General features: G+C 46.9%; 1 protein-coding gene and 1 long non-coding RNA gene across 2 annotated transcripts in view; both read left to right on the top strand.

The window, feature by feature from the left end:
* Positions 1-15,104, top strand: part of MRPS9 (mitochondrial ribosomal protein S9) — a 50,326-nt gene extending 35,222 nt beyond the window's left edge. The window contains exons 6-11 of the mRNA XM_007108367.4: positions 925-1,010; positions 1,885-1,960; positions 4,289-4,457; positions 5,535-5,643; positions 9,937-10,106; positions 11,826-15,104. Of these exons, the coding sequence (XP_007108429.1) occupies positions 925-1,010; positions 1,885-1,960; positions 4,289-4,457; positions 5,535-5,643; positions 9,937-10,106; positions 11,826-11,917 (702 nt within the window). The 3' untranslated portion in view covers positions 11,918-15,104. The remainder of the gene's footprint in view (positions 1-924; positions 1,011-1,884; positions 1,961-4,288; positions 4,458-5,534; positions 5,644-9,936; positions 10,107-11,825) is intronic.
* A 469-nt stretch (positions 15,105-15,573) lies between these two features.
* Positions 15,574-19,848, top strand: LOC114487267 (uncharacterized). The gene is made up of 2 exons (XR_003682226.1): positions 15,574-19,046; positions 19,642-19,848. It is a non-coding gene; the product is annotated as an uncharacterized lncRNA (long non-coding RNA).
* Positions 19,849-20,573: the final 725 nt, after the last annotated feature.

The following is a 20,573-nucleotide window of genomic DNA, read 5'->3' on the forward strand; positions in this document are numbered from 1 at the left end:
AAAAATGTTTATATCATCTCTAGCTCATCCTTTGAAAACGTCTGTTCCTTAGGTATTAGTATGGTAGGTTATGTGTACATTATAAATGAATACACATAGATTGGATTTGAGTCCTCAAGTTTGCTCAGTCAAAAACATTGGGAGACAGTTGCATTATTCTGCTTATTGTAAACTCGTTTCCTGGAAATCGTATTTCATTGATAACCTTTATTGCCAGATTAGTGCTTACAAAATGGTAAATTTTCTTCTACTTGCATTATGATTTAACAGGTGACATACATTCACAGACTTTGTTAGAAAGTAAATTAATAGAAATCAAATAATGAAAAATAAATATTAATAGTAAACTTTTTAAGATACAAACTACATGGTAAAGACAAATCCTATATAAAGGTTAAAATTTTTTACTGGTAATTCTCTAAGTTTAAATGCATATTGCTATATAAATTATGATTTTTTTTTAAGGAAAAGTTTTGGTTCTCTTTGTGGAACTCTTAAGGAAAATAAATAGCTTGTAACTATTTCGTTTTTACTAACCTCACTGAGTTGTAAACCTTCTATAGGGTTTTTAAAAAATCATTTGAAGTTAAGTGTGTTACTATGTATGATACTAAATTCTCATTGAAATTACTACACCATTCTTTAGTTTGAATGAGGAATGGCATTGTTAAACTGAGTTGTAAACCTTCTATAGGGTTTTTAAAAAATCATTTGAAGTTAAGTGTGTTACTATGTATGATACTAAATTCTCATTGAAATTACTACACCATTCTTTGGCATTGTTAAGAAACATTTTCAGTAACCCTTGCTGTGCAGCTGTGACTTGAGGGTGCTTCTGAGATGAGGTGCTCAGGGGAGACATAAAGGGAGGTAATGGTTCACCGTCTCTCTTGGTTTAGTGTATGTGTGTGTTATTTGCCACAGGGAGCATACGGAAAGCTACTAGATGTGGAAAAACGTCAAGACCAGCTGCGAGCCAAAGGTCTGTTTTCAGAAAAAACTAAAGCCAAGTAAGTTCTTTTTTGCATTAAAATATATGAGAAAATTAACTAAAAACATACCACTTATCATTGGTGTTTTTTAGGCGTACCTAAAGCCTAAAAATTTGTTCATTATTTCAGCATTAATCATTAAAATTCCAAATAATAGGTGATTTTTTTTTTTTGTTTGGGAGGATGTAAATATTAAGGTTATTATTTTTATATTCATTCTAGATTTGTATGTTAAGTGGTACTTACTGTATTTGAATATTATTTCTTTAGAATTTTTGTGTATGTAACTGCATTTATATGCCCGTATATATACGTGTGTGTGTGTGTGTGTGTGTGTGTGTGTGTATTTTGTATTTGAAGGTTTGTGCTTCCATTTAGCAAACAGATAGATTAGATCCATCGACCTGACCAACCAGTTTTAAATTTGGGACTGGTTATTCACATATTTCTTCCTATGCAAAAGACACAAGTTTTTGAATATACCTAGTTTTAGTTGTAAATACTACCCCTAGCCTTTTATTTGGATTTCATTACTACTTTAGTCCATTGACAGATTAACTCTGTGTCTGTAACATACCCTTTAAAGTAAATTCTGAAAAGCAAGCACAGTTAATTTTTGAGAAATCTAGTGACTTGAATATCATCGAATGGGTTCCCCCATGCCATGTCTAACTCTGCGAATGGAACATTTGCTAGTCTGGGTATCTTTTCTAAAGTAGATTGAGGAAATGAAATAATGTGTCTCAAAAATCATTTACTTGGATGAAATTTTACAGCTATATAATATAAAAATGTGTTTCCCAATCAAGAATCGCTACTACTTGTGGGATCTTTTGTGATATAACTCATTGTATGGTTAATTTAAAAGAGAATATAACGTGCTGTTTAACAGAGACCCGATTGGCAGCAGATGGCTGATTAAGGAGGAACTGGAAGAAATGTTAGTGGAAAAACTGTCAGATCGAGATGTGAGTAATTAATCTTTTTAATTTAAGGGGACCTGTGCCGTAAGATTGTAGGCATTTGCTGTACTTAGGACCCTAATAGTAACGTTCCTCAGAGGCAGGTGTTTGTGAGACGGTTTTCCTTTTAAAACATGTGGAGCTGATTTCTGCCCTGGGAAGGTCAGGAAGGTGCCTGGTCCCCAGACCCTCCTCCACAAGTGTGCTTGCATCCTCTGCCCTTTGTTCAGGGCCGCATGGCAGGTGTCATTGTTCACCTCCTTCAGTAAAGCGGGTGCTAATTTTACAGGCTAATGGTAAGTGTAAGGGGCTGTTACAGGTTAAGTAGAAGAGAAATGAAGCGCATGGTTACCTTCCTGGCTTACCAAATGCATTATCCCTGCGGCCAGTTTGTTTCATCTTGGAATTGGCAAAACCACCTGTATCAGAATCACCTGGAATGCTGGTCACAAATGCAGTTCCCAAGGTTCAGACCTCACGCAGAATTTCCATGGGTGTCACCCAGGAATCCACAGTTTCAGCAGGCTCCTCCAGTGAATGTTAAAGCCTATGAATGTGGTGACCCCTGCTTTAGGTCTTAGTCTGATTCTTTTTTTGCTCAATGTTCTAATATATGGCAGTATTATCACAGGAAATTTGATGTTTTAAATGTGTTGATGTTCTAAATTTAGATTATTTTTGGAAGATTGGAGTATAGAAAAATTTCACAAATTGTTCCAAGAAAGGTTTTTTCCTTCCATGGCAGTGGGTAACATTGTTAGTACCTTGCTGCCATGTAGATTTCAAGTCATATGCTTAAATTGCTCTTTTCTTCATTTAACATATTGAAGAAATTAATGTTTGGGAGAAGTTGCAGTTTGCTTAACTAAGGTGTCAGGCGTTTGGTGAGTTGAAGATCTGAGACTAATTTCTAATATCCTAACTGCCAGGTCAGTATCAGTGCACTTGGGTCCGACTGAAACACCTCTCTTTGCTTCATTGAAGGAATCATTTCAGTGTTTCCTGTTTTCTGGCTGCTTTGATTTTTATAATTCAGGTTTGTTTGTTTTCATTTTGAAAACATCCCAAGGACTTTGTTATAGGTGTGCAGCTATGAAAACAAAACAACCAAATATATAGGTATCTTTGTACTTTGGGCAGCTGGATGTTGGAAGAAATCCTGAAGCCAATGGCTGGTGTCGAGATGAGGAAGGCAGGGGTGGTCAGGGATGGCCTGAACCGTGATCCCAGGTCATAGGCAAGGCTGTGTCACACCTGTAGTTGCCTCCTTGTGTGTTCGAGGGTATTACAGCCGGTGCAGAGGAACTGAGAACAGCTGAGGAAGGACAGGCCTGTGAATGAAGGTGGTGGAGCTTTACCAGGCTGGGTACCGCAGGTGGCTAGTAGTTCACTCTTCCTCAGACAGTTGCCTTCTCTAGTATTGTAACAGCACAGGAAGCAACAACTGAAGCGGCCCTTTTAATCTTACTTGTGAGATTTTTATATATTTCAAATTATTAATGGCAGATTTTCACTGTAAAGGCAGTGGTAGCAAAGATGAGTATGATTTTTAAGGTTGGCAAAACATAAATAAGGTTATCAAAAACTGGGTTTCACACTCCATGCTAAGGATCTCAAGTATCAGTTGGTTCCTTCTGCATAAACACTTTAGAGTGATTACTCTGGCTTCTAATTTTAAGGGGTTAATACCAAGTTGTTTACTTTCTAATCACATGTTCAAGAACTATTAAAAAAAATGCACTGAGTAGCAAGGGTAATTTATTTCAAGAGGTTGCCCTTTAAGTCAAGTATCTCTTGAATTTTTAAATAGCTTGATTGTTCGGTTTTAAAGGAAATCATAAACATTAAAGTAACACAGCTTGAACAGCTAAAGATACATTTGCCAAATGTATTATGAAATGTAGTTTAAGAGGTACGTTTTCTCAAAATCAGACTCTTCCCATTTTACTGTACGAAACTTGCTGGAAATTATTTATGAAGCGCCTCTTGATACAGTTCTAATAAAAGAGTAGAAATTATACTTAAAGATCATCTAAGTATTTTTTTGAAAATGAATTTAAATTTCACCTTCATGTAGTTCTGATACAGAGAAATGGATTTTTCTTTGAATGATAAATCTCTTTGTTTCTTGAAAGAAAAGATTGAGCACTAAAGGTACACAGGAGAAGTGCTGCATCTGCACGCTGTTTTAAAAGCAGCACGAAGTTGCAGAAGTGTCATCCTGTCAAAATTCATCAAGAAAAGCAACATTGGAAAGATCAAGTATATAAAAATAGAAAAATTTAGCAAATGCAATTACACTTGCATCTCCTAATGAATTTTTATTGTCTGCAGTATGCACAGTTCATTCAGCTGCTGGAAAGGTTATCGGCGTTGCCCTGTGACGCGGCTGAAGAAGAATTTGTGGGCAGGTTCCGCAGGAGTGTAACCCTTCAATCGAAGAAACAGCTGATTGAGCCTTTGCAGTATGACGAGAAGGGTATGGCCTTCAGCACAGGCCAAGGTAACGCACCCGTGGACAGAGAACACCCCCCACCCCCGCCAAGGCTTGGGGAGTAGCCTCCCTCTGTTGTGGCCTCTCCCGTTGCGGAGCACAGGCTCCGGACGCGCAGGCTCAGCGGCCACGGCTCACGGGCCCAGCCGCTCCACGGCACGTGGGATCCTCCCAGACCGGGGCGCGAACCCGGTTCCCCTGCATCGGCAGGCGGACGCGCAACCACTGCACCACCAGGGAAGCCCTGCTCTTGCCCTTTGCTGTTTATTTTGTTTGTTTATTTTTGCTGCTGCTGTGCTGGATTTCCGAATATTAAGGTTCTGTTGACGTTTTTTAAAAACTGAACGTGATAATGTTGCAAGAAAAAAATGTGGTCACATACCTACACAATCATATTAACACTTTGTATATTCATATTTTCAACTGGTAGAAACAACAAAATATAGGTTTCTTATAAAGGTTTAGTTTTCTAAATAAAGGTTTCTTATAGTAAATGAAAATTTTCGGTGAATCTGCACGTCAGTTGCTAAAACTACAAAACGTTAAAACTTTAGGTCCTCGACTCACATCTTCCTTGTAGGTGTACAGAGACATTTGACATGGTGTAACTTTAAAGAATTGAGTTATTAAATGATATATCTGCAACTTTAAAAAATTTTACACCATTCCTGTATCATTTTCAGTTAATGTTTTCAAAGAAGTGTGACCTTTCCTAAGGATTCCTTTTATTTCTACCAATTATACTTTATTATACTATTCATATATTCTTATTAATTTAAAAAGAACACTATGTAAACTGATTTTTTTAATAATATGAATAAATATGAATTACTTTGCTGAAACTAAAATCATTGTACTGTTTCTAAAATGGGATTAAAGAACAAAATCACCCCAAAGTAAGCTTTATGACGTCAATTATGGTGTAGTTTGCCTGTTCTATTTTTGTTTGACTTGTAATAATTATAGAACTTTCCTGTATAGAGTGTTACATATTGTTATTCTGGGGGAAAAATTTAATGTAGTTTTGCCTCTGTCAAAGCACTGGCCCTCAGGGTGTTCACTAATAGAAGTCTTATATTTTTAAAGGTAACAGAAAGACTGCAAAGGCAGAAGTGGCTGTTTATGACCATGGAAGTGGGAGGATAGAAGTAAACGGGGTCGACTACCTGCTCTACTTTCCGGTGACTCAGGACAGGTGAGGTCTTTGTTTTGGTTTTGCTTTTTGTTTTTAAAGAAAATGTACTTTATAATATGTCACGATCAACTAAGGCTTATGATTTTCTGATTATATTTGTCTGCATGATTATTTCTCTTTACTAATAGAATATATCAAACTAGCTAGAGGGATGCTGTCACTATTTTTTATGTTGTTTTCCAGATGTTTTTTTTTTTTTAATTTTTGGCTGTGTTTTGTCTTCGTTGCTGCGTGCAGGCTTTCTCTAGTTGCGGTGAGCGGGGGCTACTCTTTGTTGCAGTGTGCAGGCTTCTCATTGCGGTGGCTTCTCTTGTTGCAGAGCACGGGCTCTAGGTGCATGGACTTCAGTACTTGTGTCTTGCGGGCTCTAGAGCGCAGGCTCAGTAGATGTGGCGCACGGGCTTAGTTGCTCCGCGGCATGTGGGATCTTCCCAGACCAGGGCTTGAACCCGTGTCCCCTGCATTGGCAGGCGGATTCTTCTTAACCACTACGCCACCAGGGAAGCCCTGTTTTCCAGATTTTTAAAAAGCATCTCTAGGATTCCTCATTAATTGAGTCTTCCTCCCCTTTTCATCAGCTCATACCGTAAGTTGAGTGTCTCGGGGTCTTATGTTCTGAAATGCAGACTGTGCCACCTCTGCTTCCTGGGTTTGGGGATGGGCAGCCACAAAACAACCAAAACCAACCTTGTTTGGCACTTGTTACCATCGTAAATATTAGAAAAATTTCGCTTTATCACTTTGGATTTTTTTCTGTTCACAGAAAATTTTATATATATATTGAGCAAGCAAAGAAACCTGACATTTCTATATTAAAATAGAGCTCATCAGGCTTTGCTTAGTTCCCATGGCTCCATGTGGCTGTTTTATTCTTTGAACTCTGTATCCCGTGGAGAAACAGACATTAATTATAAGTAGGTGTTGCAGCCCAGCTCCGCTGGGTATGTTGCCCATCTGAGATGCGTCCCCGAGTCACTCGCTGAATGAGGCCTCTTGTTGGGACGGCCCGGCTTCGCCGTCGTTACTGTCGTCCACAAGGCGCAGCGGTTCTGCGTGGTTCGTTCCCCTCTCCCTCGTCTTGTCCCGGTTCCCGTAGTGGCGTTTAGAGTCAGAAGGGTTAAGGCTCTTTCGATCCCAATGCTTATTATGTCAGGAGAGAGGACCGTGCCAGTGTAGTATAAGCTTCTGGACGGAATAATTACTTCAGGAAATGTATGTTTATTTTTGTGTGTGTGTGTGTGTGTGTGTGTGTGTGTGTGTGTGTCAAGAAGTAGCCCACTCTCACTCTGTTTAGCAGGAATTAAACTAATGCTGCCATCATCCTCTCAGGGAAGCCGATGGAGGAAGCTCTTATTTGTCTTACCAAAAGCCAGAGAGACCTGTAACTTCAGCATTACAACTGCTGTAAGGAATGGCATTTGATCAATAACCGTCTGTTCATTTGTTTTCACATGTAACTCCTGATGATTTAATAGCAAGTCTCAATTTTGGCTTTATCTCACAATTAAATTGCCCCCTTAGAACTTACTCTTCAGTCTGATTCAGCAGGCATTTGCTAAGGGTTGTCTGTTTGCCCAGTCTTGTTCTTGGCATTGCGAGAAGATACCAGAGCTATGTGAGATACGGTTTCTGTTGTCAAGAAACTCCCTATCTGATTAGGAAGCCTGAGGCTAGTCTTGGTGGGATAGGCGCCCAATCCGCCTCACTGTCTTCCAGTAGTTGTCGGGATTTACGGCAGCCGTGCTACTCGGGGACTGGCCTTTCTTCCTGCACGAGTGGCTCACGAGCTTACAGATGAGCAGGGAGGTGACCACTGACCAGTAGTAGGGAGGCGGCCGAGCCAGGATGGGTGATCTTGATTCTAGGTCTGTTTTCCAGCTGTGTGAACTCAGCCAAGATGCTTAAAGGTCACCTCCCTAGATGGTAGGAGGGAGTTGGACTTGATGATCTCTGAGGTGCTTGCCTGAAGGTCAGTTTGAACTGCTTGCTTTTCTTTCCAGGGTCCTTTCTTTAGGCTGTTTTTACGCAGACATAGCAAACAGGTCATTGGGAGTGTCGACTGTGTCCCTTCCTCGCGTTGTCAGAAATTTTGTGTTTATTCATTCACTTAGCAGACATTTACCCCGATGCACCTGGTGCTGTGTGAGGTACACAGAGCAATGCTTTCTGATTTGGAAAGGCCTTTGCTCTGTCACTCAGCCAGTGAAGCAACTCTTAATTGATCACCTGTACAAAGGGAGTACATTCCTCCCATGGCACTAACCATGTAATAGAGGAGACAAGTTAAGCAGTCACATAAAAATAAGAGTACGTGATTTTATATATGCACCAGGTTTTGTGCTGCACAATTGGTGCCGTAGGAGTGGCATTCAGAGACGATTGAAAGGAGGAAATTTTTTTTTTCAATATAACTTTGATTATATAACAAAGAGCAAAATAAAATTGATTCTTTTAGCTCAGGATTTCATCTGAGATCACTGAGAGGAGAGATTTGTGAAGTAGTTTCATGCCGTGTAACTGTTTTTGCATGTACAAGTGTGAGTCCAGATTAATTAAAACCGATAGCTGTGTAATCGTTTTCAGCTGTACCCTTTGGGTGTTGCTTTCTCTCTTTATAGACTTAGTGTCGTGCTCAGTGTGCACCCGCTTCCCGACTGTGCAGACTCTTCTTCCTCAGGTCCTTTCTCGCCTTGACCACCCTGCCTCAGGTGCTCTCATAAGAGCCTGAATTTTTTTCCCAAATTTTAATCTCAGTTTTTTAATCGATATAAGCATTTGTTAGGGAATCGTAAAGTTTAGGAATTAAAGCAGATAAATGTTTAAGCTCCCAAACGAGTAGGTGAGCAGGGCTTCTCTTAGTAACATCATCACTCGTGTCACCCACCTGCGCAGTCGTGTCAGGCAGCGTGGGCCTGTGATGTGCCAAAGACAGCTCCTTAGGCTCCATGCTGACCTCGGTGTCCCTGCTGGAAATGGCGGGGTTAGACTATCAGCCTCTACATTTTCTTTAGCTCTTGTAATAGAGCTATTATTTATAATATCGTTGACCCTTGAACAATGTGGAGGTTGGGATTCTCCCAGCACAGTGGAAAATCTGAGTATAACCTTACCATTGGCGCTTTGTATCGAGTTTCCTCATCCAGGGATTCGACCACTGTGGATGGTGTAGGTCTGTAGTATTTGCTGTTGAAAAAAATCTACGTGTCAGCGGGTCTGCACAGTTCAAACCCATGTTGTTCAAAGGTCACCTGTAGTACTACTTTTGTAACGTCCCTGTTTTTCATTTGGTTGCTTTGGAACATTTGTTCAAAGAAAACAATATTAGATTTAGGCTGTTTCATGCCTGTTTTCTGTTGTAGGACTTGTTTCATTCCTGGTGGAACAGCATCCCTGTTGAAGCAGTATTATTACAAATTCCAGTGAACTCTGCCCCGCCGAGCTGCTGGTGTGTCCATCCACACCGGCCTGGGCTTGCTCCGCTAGTGTGTAGTCCAAGGGGTAGCACCCACCTCTCAGCGTCACTGTGCGATGATAACCTTACTTGGGGGGTCCGGAAAGCTACAGTGTCAGACCAAACAAGCAAATGCAATATTCAATATTCATTAGCTTTTCTAAGTAAAATTCATAGGCGCTATCAAGGCAAAAGCAATCCCTTGTTTGTGAGTGAGAAGGAGGTCCAGGGCAGTCTGCCTGCTCCAGCCTCTGGTTCTGGCCCTGCCGGGACCGCGTCGGTGCTCACTGGCTGTGGAGGGAAGCGGGCCTGACTGGTGTGTGGGGTGTCACCTGGCAGGACCCTGCAGCCGAGGGAACTGCGGTCAGAGTGCGTGTCTCAGTGGGAAAATGTCGAGTGTGGTTTCAGTGACTCTAAAACGCACGGTGTCAGGACTAGCACAAACCTTATCCAGATACATCATAGTCCACTTTACTTAGTGAACCCAAATGGCACTTGATAGTTGCTTGGGAAGACCTATTAATATTACATCTGGTCATTGAATCCAGAGAGGTTGGATTCAGTGGATTAAAGGAGTTCTCCCAGCTTTCAGACTCCTTTATGAGGTTATGTTCAAGCCTCGCAAAATTCTCGTGAGACAAGCAGGATCAGCAAACAGCTGGGCTGTGCTGTTGTGCCCAAGAAAAAGAGGCCTGACCCTGCTCTCACAGAGCATCTGAATATCGGAGACGCTCGTGTTTCTGCGTCTAGTGTGGGTCTTACAAACGTCCAGAATGTGAGCAGCCTGTAAAATTGTGTGTCTTCGCAGTGAACTTAACTCCACCTCTCGTGCTGTGCCTTAGAGAACAGCTGATGTTCCCTTTCCACTTCCTCGACCGGCTTGGAGAACACGACGTGACCTGCACGGTGTCGGGGGGCGGGCGGGCGGCGCAGGCGGGGGCCATCCGCTTGGCGACGGCGAGAGCCTTGTGCAGCTTTGTCACCGAGGACGAAGTCGAGTGGATGCGCCAAGGTGCGAGTTCAGGTGGGGTGGTGGGGGCCGGGTCACCCTCGAGCCTTCATCTGACCCCGTCTTGTGTCGGGCACGTGAGCGGCGGCTTTTGTTTTATCATAGAAATTTGTAATCGTTATTCGATTTAATGATGCAACCCCGAAGGTGTTTCTCTCCAAAGTTATTGGAGATGCCTTTTCCACTGTGATATTAGTTCAGATTTTATTTCCCTTACTCACTCTGTGTGACCCTGTCACCTAGCCGTGAATTCCAGAGTCTCTGCACAGGGGGAGAAGGGTTCTACGATCAATACGTTCGTTAGGGCCCTGCGTCCGCATTTCACAGTCAGTCAGGGCAGCTCTGGCTGAGGAGTGTCTTCCCACCATTTGTGAAGGAGGAAAGCACTGCGGGCACTGCCAGCTGGCTGTGTGGCCTCAGCAAGGCCCCTGGCGCCTCTGGGTCCAGGAGCCCCTCTGGGCAAGTGGCGTGGGCCCTGCCCCTGCCCTCCCACTGCGCCGCTGGGGTTCTGATCCCACGCTGCAGATAAGGCCACCCGTAGCTTAGGCAAGTTAATTTTTTTAAGCCTCTAAAAATCCATTTGCTTATAAGCCGTTCACCATTTTGTAGGATTCATATCTAGTCATTAAAATCATTTGATAGGACCTCACTTAACAATTCTGCTAGTTTGAGTTTCTGTGCATATTGAAAAGTAATAAAGCATCATTACTTGTCATTTAAACTAGAATTTAGACAGGTCTTGTTTGCATTCCGCACAAAACGTGTTATTCCATGCCCCCTAAGTACAAGTAGATGCAAGAGCTATGGGTATATGACAGGCGTAAAATGTGAATTTTGCCTTTGCTGTGTGGCCATCGAAAGTACCCTAATAAAATACGGAAGCCTCGCATACAGTGAAGAGAAGTGCTAGTGTTGGAAAGGTGAAAAAGACAGTGTGAAACTCCGGTCTGTTTTAAAGAGTTTTCTCGTCGCTGGTGTTCTTGTGGTAGCTACCAGCATCCCACGGCTGGACCACCACTGGGCACACCGCTCGGGGCCGTGTGCTGAGAGTGACTCGTTTATTGCTCCGAGGTTGTAATCACTCCTGATGGTGGGAGACCGGGAGCTTCCAGTCTAAACTGACTTTACTCTTCTGGAACCAACGCCTTGTGCTGAGAACACAACTCTAAAACCTTTTTTAGATTCTGAAACAAAGTACCAAGAAATATTATTATCACACAAATTAGAAGAATAAGTTTCTTTTCTCAGATATGTTTGGTAAGGCATATATTACGTGTCAGTATATTCACGGGCACTGTTACCGTATGGCGTCTGTATACTTCCACACACTTCGCCACCCAGGAAGTTTTTCTTTTCTCCCTCTTGAAACTTTCACATCTGTAATAGTAAGTGTGCCGGGCAAGTTCCCTGGCAGTGAGTAGTGACTGGCCCACCAGAGCAGCTTTGTCTTCAGTTGAACAAGTTTAGAAACCAAAAGGGAATCGTATCTCTCATAGGAGAAGAAAAGCAGACTCAAGTAATGTACCTGGTGTTTGTCTCAGAAATTGGGAAAATAGCTTAGGAGAGTGAAAGCGGACTGCTGTCATGAGTTGTATATGAGGCTGGGAATTGCTTGTGGGCCTGGGTGCTTTTCCTCTGACAGCAGGAGCTGCCAATTCATGCGGTTCTCCTGCTTTGCTGCGCTTTCCATGGTTCATAAAGGCGTCTCTTTTTATGCTGCAGCGGGACTGCTTACTGCTGATCCCCGTGTCAGAGAGCGGAAGAAGCCAGGCCAGGAGGGAGCCCGCAGGAAGTTCACCTGGAAGAAGCGCTGAGTGTTCTGGGCGGGAAAGGAGAGGGACGCTGTGCGCCTGGCACGCGGCACACGCGCCGGAGACAGTTGCTGGCCGGGGTGAAGCAGCACCATCACATGTTTGAGTTGTGAGATGATTTATTCTCAAATGCAATGTTGTAAAGGTTACCTTCTAAAAATAATTATTTAAAACTGTTTAGCTTTGTTCTGCTGCTTTACTTTTAAAACTTTTTCAGAAGAGAGCTTTAGAGCATAACTCAGAATCTTGGCATATTCGACCTGAAAGGAGCATTCAGCAAAATCCAATCAAGAGACCGCCTTTTGCCGACGGCAAGGCCCAGCCGCACAGATCTGACCCACCAGAGCCGCGCTGCTAACTCAATGACAGGATGGACTTGGACTCACTCCCGCTGAACTCTGTCGCTTTCCCAGAGAGCAGTTGTTACAACATATCTTTCGAAACTGCGGGATGAGAGTGCTTGTTGAGAAGAGCGAAGCCCGTGGAGCGTCTTTGTCAGGAGCCCAGCTGAGTCTCTGTGGAAGACAACAGGCCAGTCCCCCCCGCAGCCACCATTCCACTCTCTGTTTTAAAGATTCTGTGTATAAGTGATACCACGCCCCAGTTTGCCTTTCTCTTTCTGGCTTCTTTCACTTAGCATAGTACCTTCCAAGCTGGGTACAGACTTGCAGTTACAGTATGAACTAGTTCTGAGGATCTGGCTTTAGTGTGTCTGTGAAACCTTGAAGTAGTTCCAGAGTTCTATACATGCGTCACTTCTTCTGGACTACGTAGTTCCATTGCTCTCACAAGATGCCCAGAGGGGTCCCTCCCTATGATACTGAGAACCACGGGCATGAGGAGGGTTTGGGGGGTTTTTTAAGGACAATAAGTCCGCCCTTTGTATGCAGCCCTGGATCCAGCAGGCGAAGCAGACACCATGGTGAGATCTCGGGCCTGACCTGGTGGGAGCAGGGGTCAAGGGTATTGGTCATAATCTTTATCTGGCTAGGAGGAGGGTTACATGAGTGTCCGCTTTACTATACCTTTCAAATGTGTGATACATGTGATTTTTATTATGAACCATTTTATGATAAAAGTGAAGGAAAGACCACCGTGAGTCGGGATGTAGAAGCTCGAGAACAGTCTCCGGGGCTTATGTGTGACCTCAGGCAGCTGACCTTAACAGCTGGGTGGTCGCTCGTGAGGAGGGGAGCACAGCAGCCCCTGTCCCAGGGTTAGAGGGTTCAGTAAAATCCACAGGAGCCGCGGAGCCCAGAGCAGGTCCTGTATCAGCGTTGGTTGTGATTTTCCTCAAGAAACCCCTCCTTAACCGCTGTCATTTGGTTAAACCCAAGTGCACAGGATCTCAGTTGGACGAGGGAAGGAGTGGGGGTCATGGTGTAAACAGGCGGTTTCCTTGAAAATGAATGACAGTTCACTGCCTTGACTCCTCAGAAGACACAGAGACACGATGCTGTACGTGGGGTAGCTGAGCGCTGTAGACCGAGTGTTTCCGTATATCTGTTACGACGTCCAGGCTACAGTAGATTCATCAGCCCCGCAGACACAGATGCTCAGCCCTCACACACCACGGGAGGTGGCAGCCGGCGAGGAGCTCTCAGTGTTTATAAGGGAGGGCCAGCACCTTGTGTTTGCACGAGTGTTGATGGCAAGTGCCTCTACCAGGAAGCCTGTGACCCATTCCCCCAAATTAACAGTCAAGGAGCCATAAAAATCATCATCTCCCAGAAATACTGCCACCTTCTTTGGTGGCCAACTTTGTGGGCTACAGAAAGTTGTCTTCCTCTTGCAAGCCTTTGGTTAAGACACCCTAAGCTCATTACTGAAAATTGAAAGTAATCTTTGAGCACTAAGCTATCAAAACTACTGAGCTTCCACACTGAGGAAAATATCGTCAGAATTTTTTTCTGTCATTTCTCGGAAAATATAAATTACTACAGAGGTGCAAAATGGGGGAAAAAAACAATTCAAGTCATATCAGTATATTCCTTCCTTCAGCACAGGCCATTAGCTTTTTAAACTAAATATTTTTAATATATATTTCAAAAAAGGAACCATCGGGTAGAATTAGGTATTTCATTAGAATCAGAAGGTACTTAAAGGCCATGATTTTTGGAGTGAAGGCCTGCTTTAACCATGTGTTTCCAGATGTCTTGGGGCCTTGCTGCCTGGAGGGCGGGTCCCTGGTGACAGTAAACCATGTGCCTGCTGCGTGCCCTTCAGGCAGTCACTTGCTGGCCTGTCGGCCTCCTCATACCTGATCCTGATAAAGCCTGGGTTTTACACGGGCCTCAGCCTTTCAGGCACTGTTCCTGCAGTAGCAGAATACGGGGTCCTAGTCTTGCTGTTAGTGCTTTTTCCTACTCAGTGTTTATTCATCAGACATTTATTTAACAAGTTATAAATACAAACCAGACAGGTTCCTTCTAGGAAATTTTCTTTAACGGATGGGAGGAGACCCCTTTAATAAAGTGGTAAATTCCTGTTACTGTTCATGAAATCACTGCTACTTTAGCTTTAACAAAAGTTAGGACCACTTTTGGATCTTCTATGAAAACTGTTCACGAGAACTCCAAATTTATTCCTTTTTCATTTTCCCAAGACTTCATTGTACTTCTCCTAAAAAAGATTGAAACCTCCGCGGGGGAGCCAGCCTCACAGTGTGAGGTCCTTCTCTCCAAGTGGCGAGTGAAAGATTCACACAAACTCTCCTGATGGCGTTTCGAACCCTGTAAACTTCTCCGCCGAGGACACCGTCGTACACCGTCGTCACTGTTCCCTCTCGGGGTCCCCCACTATTACCCTGAATTTTTCTTCTGTAATTTCAGAGTATTGCCTTGAAGTGAGGGGAGGGGGGTAGAGGAGAGAGGCATGTGTCACTGCGATTCGCAGATAAAGGAAAGGGAGCCGGACACCGCACGTCGGTAGGTGGTTGTATTCGGCTATATGAGGACCTGTCGGTGGCAGGTGGCAAGAGACCCAGACTTGGGCTGTCTTTACACTGAAAAGGGGGACTTCTTGGGAGGCTCTCAGGGTTTCTGACCTACTTTGAGGGAGGGGCTGGGCAGACATCCTGCAGGAAGGGGGCCGTGTCCCAGGTCTCCCGGGCGCTCGGCTCCCAACCCGGCCTCTCCTTGGGGTTCCTCCGACAGACTAGGGAGCTGGGGCCACTTGGGACCAAGGGCAGCTCCCACGGCAGCAGTGTTGGGGCGGGAGCAGGGGCGGACCTAGCAGACAGCAGGCCCTGTCCCTGAAGGTGGGGCCTGTGCCCCAGGGTCGGGCCTGGGTCTCTGCGGGGCTGTGCAGGGTGGTCGCCGCCGCAGCTCTCGGGGCCCCTCACCGCTAAGGAACGCTGGCCTCCACCCGCCCCCCCCCCCCAGGCTCAGCCCTGCCTGCAGACCCCCCGGCCGCGCCGCCCCTCCGCCGCCTGGTGCCCGTGAGCGGCCCGGCCGCTGTCCCCAGCGCCCTTGCCTCCCCTGCTGTCTGTTCCTCCCCGGCCCGAGCTCGCGGGCGGTGCGGGTCTGTGTGCGTTTCTCCCCCCAGCAGAGGCGGCGGGAGGGTTCCGCTGCCTGTGCCCCGCGCCCGCTCCCGCAGGCTCGGGAGTCAGCACTCCCCGGGGGAAGGACGCCGCTACCGGCGCCTCGATAGCTCGGGAGGTGGGGTCTGCCTGCCCAGCCGCCTCGGGCGTCTGGATTCTTCCATCAGCCCCTGGCGTCTTCATGGTGGCTCCTCTGGATCCCCCAGGAAGGGGGTTACAAAAAGTAGTCAACAGATTTTGTCCTCCAAGCTTAGAATTTGTGTCTCTAGTTAGAAAAACAAACACAGAGAAAACAATTAGAAGGCAATTAGGTCCTGCTGAGAAGCGTTGACTGAGCAATAACGACACAGAGCCGAGGACGGGGACCTCACCTGGCAGGTCGGCTGCGAGCTTCTGGGAGGCTTGGGGTGACACGCGCTCCGGAGACCACCGCCCTCCGCCCACACCGAGCCTCAGCCCTCTGGTCTGAAAGATGGGGGCGGGATCCCTGCTTTCCGGGGCTCCGCGGACCACTCAGAACTGGGCTGAGACACCTGGCCGTTTCCGAGGCAGCCGGTCCTGGCGACTCGCCGTTGCCAGCGTCGACCAAAAACGTCAAAACTGCCTCGAGGAGGACGGGGGCCCTGCCCGGCGGGCAGCATTCAGAGATTGCGCCCCAGTTACTCTTGGTGGCCGCCCCCCTGCACATCCCCCGGGGCCTTGTCTTCCTGAGGGAAGAAGTGACAGGAAGGCAGTGCCAGCTGCGTTACTGTCTGAGCTGCGCCGTGGGCATCCCTGCATCCCTAAGACGGGCTGGCCTCGGCCGGCCTGGCTGGAGTCCCTGTCGACGGTCCGTCCTCCGAGGGCCCTCCTGGATCGGGCTTCTCTCCTCCCCAGCCGGCTGCCCACAGGCGGCGGCGGGAGCGTCAGCCAGCTGCAGCCGGACAGCCGGGTGCTGGAGGCTTTCTGTAGACACATCTCTGCGCACGAGTACTGCTCAAGCTAGAGGGCCTCCCGTACGTCATCAGCACTGGTTCTCTTTCAAGATGGTGTGAATTTAAACTAGTGGGAATTCTAATCCATGTTGGAGCAATGGAATTGGATGAAAGCAAAGGCTCCTGACCCTGGAAAGGGGGCGTATACAAGGGTGCCGTCCTGTAATGCCGAGGGGTTCACGGAACCCCGGAAGTCCGTCCCTGGCCTGAGGGTCTCCGCGGCACCTCGTTGAGAATGTCCATTCAGCTCATGACAGTGGTGGGGCGAACTCAGAACTTTATGGTCATCTTAATTTTAGTGTCTGGGATTCTTGTTCCTACCTTTAGATTACTTGTTTAAAGAGCACAGTGGGCTTATTTTGATCTTTATATATAAGCTTCCTAAACGTAAGCTCCAGTATCATCGTGTGGGGTGGGATGGGCGTTTCTAACCGCCTGTGTGGCATCGCCCTCTGAGGTCTCCCCTGCCGGCCACCCTCCTGCCCTCCCTCCCCCTCCTCCCTCCGTGTCCACCCCCTGCACTGGGATCTGCAGGGTCCGTAGGGCAAGGGGCCAGCTCACCACCGTCATCTTGCCCTCATGTCCACACACTGCCTCGGACACTCCCCAGCATGTTGGGAGAAATCTTGCTGGATCTCAGAGGGTTTGCAGGGAGAATCTGGAGACCTACAATAAGCCACCCAAACTCCAAAGCGGATCTTTAAGTTACGAACTTAGCTGTCCCCACAGAGTGGAACCCACTGGTGGGTCACACGGATGAGAACTGGGATGTCCTACTGGGCAGAGTTCATGACACAGGGCGGTTTGAGAGGTGGTGACAGGAGCGGCTCGGAGGGAATGGACGGGTATTTCTAAGACACCTAGCGTGTGGCTATTGCTACTCATTTCATCGTAGTACCGAGTCTTTCAGAATATTCTTAAACGATTTACTTCAGAGCTCAATAAATAGAGTAACAATAATTTGCGTGTGGCTTAGGAAATCTATTTCCTTTAAATTAGAAAAATCAAAAAATTTAAACATTGAACAGTCTATACTTTTAATCTAATCAGGCAAGTGAACCCTAGCCTTAATGTTAAGGTGCTGCGGGCCGCCAGAAAGGAATGCCACCTGCCCGTACCCTGGTTTTAACCCAGTGAGGTAAACCCTCGGGGTTGGACCTCTAACCCACGGAACCAACCGTAAGGCAGCAAATTCGTGCTGTTTTTCAGCCATTATGCTTGTGGTTGGTTACAGCAGCCACAGAAGACTAATACAGGGGACTTCCCTGGCGGTCCAGTGGTTAGGACTGCACTTCCAATGCAGGGGGCATGGATCCCTGGTTGGTTGGGGAACTAAGATCCCACGTGCCGCGTGGCACGGCCGAAAGAGAGAAAGAAAAGTAGTAACAGGTGTGAGCGTAGGTTATTGTCGACGAGGCTGGCGCAGGAACTCAAGAGGTCCCCGAGCGAGTCGCAGGAGGCAGGGCTTCTGGAAGAGATCTGTGCACTGCATCCCCGCTGGAGCTCAGGGGACAGCCTTCTCTTAGGACGTTGCTGTAGCCAGTGCCCGAGGGAAGGCTCCTGCGGGCAGTTTTACACCGTCCCAATGGCTCTGCCAGCGAAGACTTGCTTACTTTCGGAAACATATTCTGGGATGTGCGAATTCTAAACCAAAAAATGAAAGTTTCTTTTCCCACACACGTTACTCTGTGCGCCTCTCTCCTGGACGGCTGGACTGGGCGTGGCTGCCTGGAGCCGGCTGGGTTTCAGGACATGCCCTGCCTGGGGCCTTGGTAGCACTTCCAGCCTAGCTCCCGGGTGCAAAGCGGGCTGACGCCTTCCAGAGCGAAGGCGCGGGGTCCCTCGCTGACCCCTACGCTCTTCCATTTACTCAACAGATGCCGATATACGCAGCCCCACGGGGAGTGCTGGGGAGGTTTAGGAGCGGAAACAAAAGCTTGCGTGCCGGCTGGGGGGACGATAAAGTGTTACGTGGCTGGCCTTGCGCGTGGTGGAGGGTGCCCTGGAGCGGGGCAGGGGGGTAGGGACTGGCCCAGCGCGGGGGGGCAGCTGTTGCAGGGAGCCGTGAAGGCAGCCTCGCACACTTGGCACCGGAGGGCCCCGGTCGAGGGGCTGGCCTGATGCCAAACCCCGGCAGCTGGCAGGTGTGGGCGGAGCCGAGGGAGGAGGTAACGAGCGGACAGGGCAGAGCCGGGAGGGGTGACCGCGAGGGCTTGAGGCCGTGGTTTCCGTGGCGGCAGACGGGACTCACTGCACGTTCTGAGCGGAGGCGGGCGCGCCCTGTGCGTGCATCCGACCGGGGGCGCTCGGGGCCTCGGGTGGAGCAGGGCATTCAGGCCGGAGGCGGTGCGCCGAGCCAGGTGACGTAGCCGGTGGCTGGGACCAGGGTGCAAGCAGCGGGGCTGGAGAGAGGGCTCAGACCCTGGGTTTTGAAAGCTTAAGTCCAAGATCAAGTCACTCGTGATTTATGTAAAGTGAATGTCATCCCATCCCGTTACTTTGTCAAGGTGACCCGCAACTACCAGGTCGGTGAAGAGTGTACCCCCTGTTGCGATCAGCTGACTGGAGTGGCCCAATCCCGTGTGGAGGGAGCATTTCGAAGGTTAACAATGAGGAGGTGAGAGACAAGTGAATAAGAAAGAATGGGATGTTTCATCCGTGTTCTAGACCGTGGTTCTCCGACGGGCGTCAGAGTCACATCTGGAGGCCTTAAGCCGTTCAGGGCCAAGTTCCGGGCCGCCCCGGCCCGCCCCGCCCGGCCCCCCGCGCTTCTGCAGGAGGCCTAGAGCAGGCATTTCTAGATGAGTGTGCATTTCCAGCTAGTTCCAGGCGATGCTGCTGCAGCCGGTCCGGGGACCACACACGGGGAAACCCTGCTCCAGGTGTGAAGTGTCCTCCGGAAGGGGCAGCATCGTCACACGGCTCGAGCAGAGGGGAGCTTAGGGCTCTTTCCGACCAGCTGTCACCAGCCAGAGGCTTCCCCGGGGAGGCCGCGCGCGCGCGCTGGACAGTGAGAGACCACGGGCCCCGGGGGTCAGGGGCCGGACTCGGTCCCATTGGTGTGCAACCTCTGACACACACACACACACACGCACACACACACACACACACACACACACACACACACACACACACACACACACACACACGCTTAACAGAGGTCCACAGAGGTTACCCTGATTGCTGGGTGAAAGGATTGAGTTTTATTCCAGCCTGCTAACGTGATCAGATACGGACTAGCTCTCATTCCTGAATTGTGCTGAGACGTTGATTCATTTGAAGTGAAGAAGGCAAGTGGTAACTATTGCTCTTGTATCAAAGAATATCATGTATTACATGCCTGTATTTGACTTATAAAATGTATTTGTCTAGATATCTTTATGCCTGTATTTGACTTATAAAATCTGTTTGTGTCTAGATATCTATATGCAGTGAAATTATTGATTATTTTTTGCTTTCTTCTTGCATGTGTGGTTTGAACTTTTAAAGCTCATTCATAACTTTTATAACAGAAAAATAGTGAATTTCGCCTTGAAGTGTCCACATTTCTAGCGATTAGTACCCTGGTTAAACCACAAGGTGGAGTAGTTTACAACCGAATAGGCTACTCAGTGCAGAAAAGGCGAAGGGGGTGAGATTCCCGCCCTCTTCCCTAATTTCAGCCAGGTGATTCCTGTACGTTGCAATGCCCCTTGGAAACCTCAGGCATATTAATTATATTTTTAAATCCATCTATTGCAGATGAATCTCTGAATTCTGATTTATTTTTCACATGCTTACATTTGAATTTATAATGATCTCACTTATTAAATTGAGTCCCTTTTATTATATTGGTTTCAGGCGTACAACATAATGACTTGATATTTGTACACAGGCATGCCTCCTTTTATTGTGCTTCACGGATATTGCATTTTTTATATATGTATATAAATTGAAGGTTTGTGGCAACCCTGCATCGAGCAAGGCTGTTGGTGCCATTTTCCCAAAGCACTTGCTCTCTGTGTATTTCTGTCACATTTTAGTAATTGTCGCAATATTTCAAACTTTTTCATTATTACTGTATTTGTTAGGGTGATCTGTGATCAGTGATCTCTGACGTTACTATATTGTAATTGTCTGGGGGGCCCACGAGTCACACCCATAT

This window comes from Physeter macrocephalus, chromosome 12, assembly GCF_002837175.3.
Source record: "Physeter macrocephalus isolate SW-GA chromosome 12, ASM283717v5, whole genome shotgun sequence".
Lineage (NCBI taxonomy): Eukaryota > Metazoa > Chordata > Mammalia > Artiodactyla > Physeteridae > Physeter > Physeter macrocephalus.